Here is a 2,876-nt window from a genome sequence, read left to right as displayed (position 1 = left end):
CTAGCTCACAACAACCTCAAACTCCTGGGCTCAAGCGATCCTCCTGCCTCAGCCTCCTGAGTAGCTGGGACTACAGGCCTGCATCACTAGATCCGGCTGATTTTTTTTCTATTTTAGTAGAGACAGGGTCTCACTCTTGCTGAGGCTGGTCTTGAACTCGAACTCCTGACCTCAAGCGGTCCTGCCTTGGCCTCCCAGAGTGCTAGGATTACAGGCATGAGCCACTGCGCCTGGCCTGGATACTGTTTGATTGTGAAAAGTTGAAAGATAGAAGAGGTGAGACCTGAAATCCATGAAACCTCATTTTTGCAGTTCAATCCAGCTGCCAAAGCTGTTAAGCATTGAATCAGATGATTGCATTGTGCTTTCCTACACTTAGTGCTGCTAAGTGTGTGTTATTTTATAAATTTATTATTATTGTTGTTTTTTGAGACAGAGTCTCATTCTGTCACCCAGGCTGGAATGCAGTGGCATCATCATAGCTCACTGCAACCTTAAACTCTTGGGCTCAAGGGATCCTCATGCCTCAGCCTCCTGAATAGCTAGGACTATAGGTGTGCACCTCCATGCCTGGCTAATTTTTTAAATTTTTTTGTAGAGATGTCTTTCTATGTTGCCCAGGCTGGTCTTGAACTCCTATTGCCTCAGCCTCCCAGAGTACTGGGATTACAGACATGAATCATCATGCCCAGTTTATAAATATTTTTAAATTATCTTCTTTGTTTCCTGTATTTGGACTACTCACATTTAATGGCAGACTTAGAATATTTATCCATGACAACGCTTAATAACACTTAAATGTGGCTTATAAAAAGGTACATTTTTATATGCTTTGTACATCAGTAGATTACCACTTTTGATGCTTATCAGAGTTGCTCATGGAGATTTTTAAAAATTTTCCTACTCTGGTCATTTTGAGTCAATAAGTCTGGCTAAGAATCAGTCATCTGTATATTTAAAAAGACAAGTGTCAGGTGATTCTGTGTTCCTCAAAGACTGAGAGCTGCTTTTGTACACCATGGTATACCTCACATGAGTGGTGTTGAAGGGGGTCCCTGGCACCGGGGAGAAGGTTTCAGAGAGATTCTCCAACATTTCTTCTCTTTCCTTCTTCAACCCTAATCTGACAGTGTGGATAACAGTGAGTATATGCGGAATGGGGACTTCTTACCCACCCGGCTGCAGGCTCAACAGGATGCTGTCAACATAGTATGTCACTCAAAGACTCGCAGCAACCCTGAGAACAACGTGGGCCTCATCACACTGGCCAAGTATGGGGGACAGAGGAGGAGGGGCCTTGGTAGGGGGGTGGTTGATTTTCCTCATGTGACCTGCTGGTACCTGTTGCATGCCACACGTTACATGCTACCCTTCTGTAGATTCCATGAGGTTGCTTTTGCCCCTTACCTTCCTAGACTACATTCTTCACTAGTCAGTGTAAATGTACATAATATTATAACTTGTTTTTAATATTAACCTGAATTTAATAGGGTTATGAAGCTAAATCTCCTGGGGTGAAATTTTTCAGTGTATTTTTAAAGTCAACGAAAGTAATTTTGGATCAGAGCCCCTGGGCATGTATCACGTATCCTGTTACCCCAGAAGTGATTTGTTTTAAGACCTGATAATCTTCAAATGAGTGACCTCCCACTCCAGTGTACATGCTGTTTGCTGGGAAATAGGTCTGGAAATGGAAAGGGTGGAGGAGATACAAAGTAGCATCCGGTTATGGAGGATTCTCAGGGCCGAGAGCAGGGAAGATGAGAGAAGTTAGGGGAAAATACTGGGAGGTAGAGGGCAAGTTCTTACAAAACCAATCACTTACCATTTCTGTGCTTGGTATCTACTAAACACTAGACGTTCGATTAAGAAGAATAGAAATTGGTTATTATCCGGGTCTCTAAAGAACAGGTGAGTCAGGCACAGTTGGGAGGTACTTGTGCTGACCTGAACTCACTGAAATGCTTTTCCCACATGCCAGTGACTGTGAAGTGCTGACCACACTCACCCCTGACACCGGCCGCATCCTGTCCAAGCTCCACACTGTCCAACCCAAGGGCAAGATCACCTTTTGTACTGGCATCCGTGTGGCCCATGTGAGTCCTACTGGGTGCCCTTGATCGTTCCTTCCTGCTCTGAGGTTCTGTCTCCAACGTAATTATTTCTGCCCTGGAATCTTGAGCTAGAACCAGAGCAGGAAAAGATAGAGGACCTAGGGAAAGCTAACTTAGAACAGAGAGGATGTAGGGGGATGAATCCTACAACTGTTGAGGACTGTGAAAGGAAAAATCCCTAGAACTGAGAATTAAGCCCCATTCTTTATCCACAAAGAGAAACAGCAAGAAGGGGGGTGTTCAGTCTTGTGTGACGGTAGACACGAGGTACACAGAAACTATAAGAAACGAGAATGGTGACAGAGGAAAGAGCTGGTTGACAGTGAGAACTTCTCATCCTTTGCAAGCTGGCTCTGAAGCACCGACAGGGCAAGAATCACAAGATGCGCATCATTGCCTTCGTGGGAAGCCCGGTGGAGGACAATGAGAAGGATGTGAGTCCAACAGACAGCTGGGGAATGCGGGCGGCCCATGTTTGGGAATGAGATCTTTTAGCCCTTAGGAGAATCTGGCAGAGGCATTGGGTTCTTCACTTGGAGGAAAAGTGGATATGCAGAATTCAGTGTTTCTGCTGGGGAGTCTTGGGGAGGTCAGTAGATTTCTGTATGTTTTTGTTTTTGTTTTTTGAGACAGAGCCTCACTCTCTTGCCTGGGCTAGAGTGCCATGGCATCAGGCTAGCTCACAGCAACCTCAAACTCCTGGGCTCAAGCGATCCGATCCTCCTGCCTCAGCCTCCCGGGTAGCTGGGACTACAGGCATGT

General features: G+C 45.4%; 1 protein-coding gene across 2 annotated transcripts in view; it reads left to right on the top strand.

Annotated features, from left to right (window-relative positions):
• Positions 1–2,876, top strand: part of PSMD4 (proteasome (prosome, macropain) 26S subunit, non-ATPase, 4) — a 13,812-nt gene that overhangs the window by 4,378 nt on the left and 6,558 nt on the right. For both annotated transcript variants that reach the window (XM_012658771.1, XM_012658769.1), the window contains exons 2-4: positions 1,131–1,271; positions 1,982–2,096; positions 2,462–2,548. In XM_012658771.1, coding sequence (XP_012514225.1) covers positions 1,131–1,271; positions 1,982–2,096; positions 2,462–2,548 — 343 coding nt within the window. The remainder of the gene's footprint in view (positions 1–1,130; positions 1,272–1,981; positions 2,097–2,461; positions 2,549–2,876) is intronic.

The sequence above is a fragment of the Propithecus coquereli genome, unplaced genomic scaffold, assembly GCF_000956105.1.
Source record: "Propithecus coquereli isolate 6110/MARCELLA unplaced genomic scaffold, Pcoq_1.0 Scaffold59, whole genome shotgun sequence".
Lineage (NCBI taxonomy): Eukaryota > Metazoa > Chordata > Mammalia > Primates > Indriidae > Propithecus > Propithecus coquereli.
This window is presented reverse-complemented; position numbering and strand designations above follow the sequence as displayed.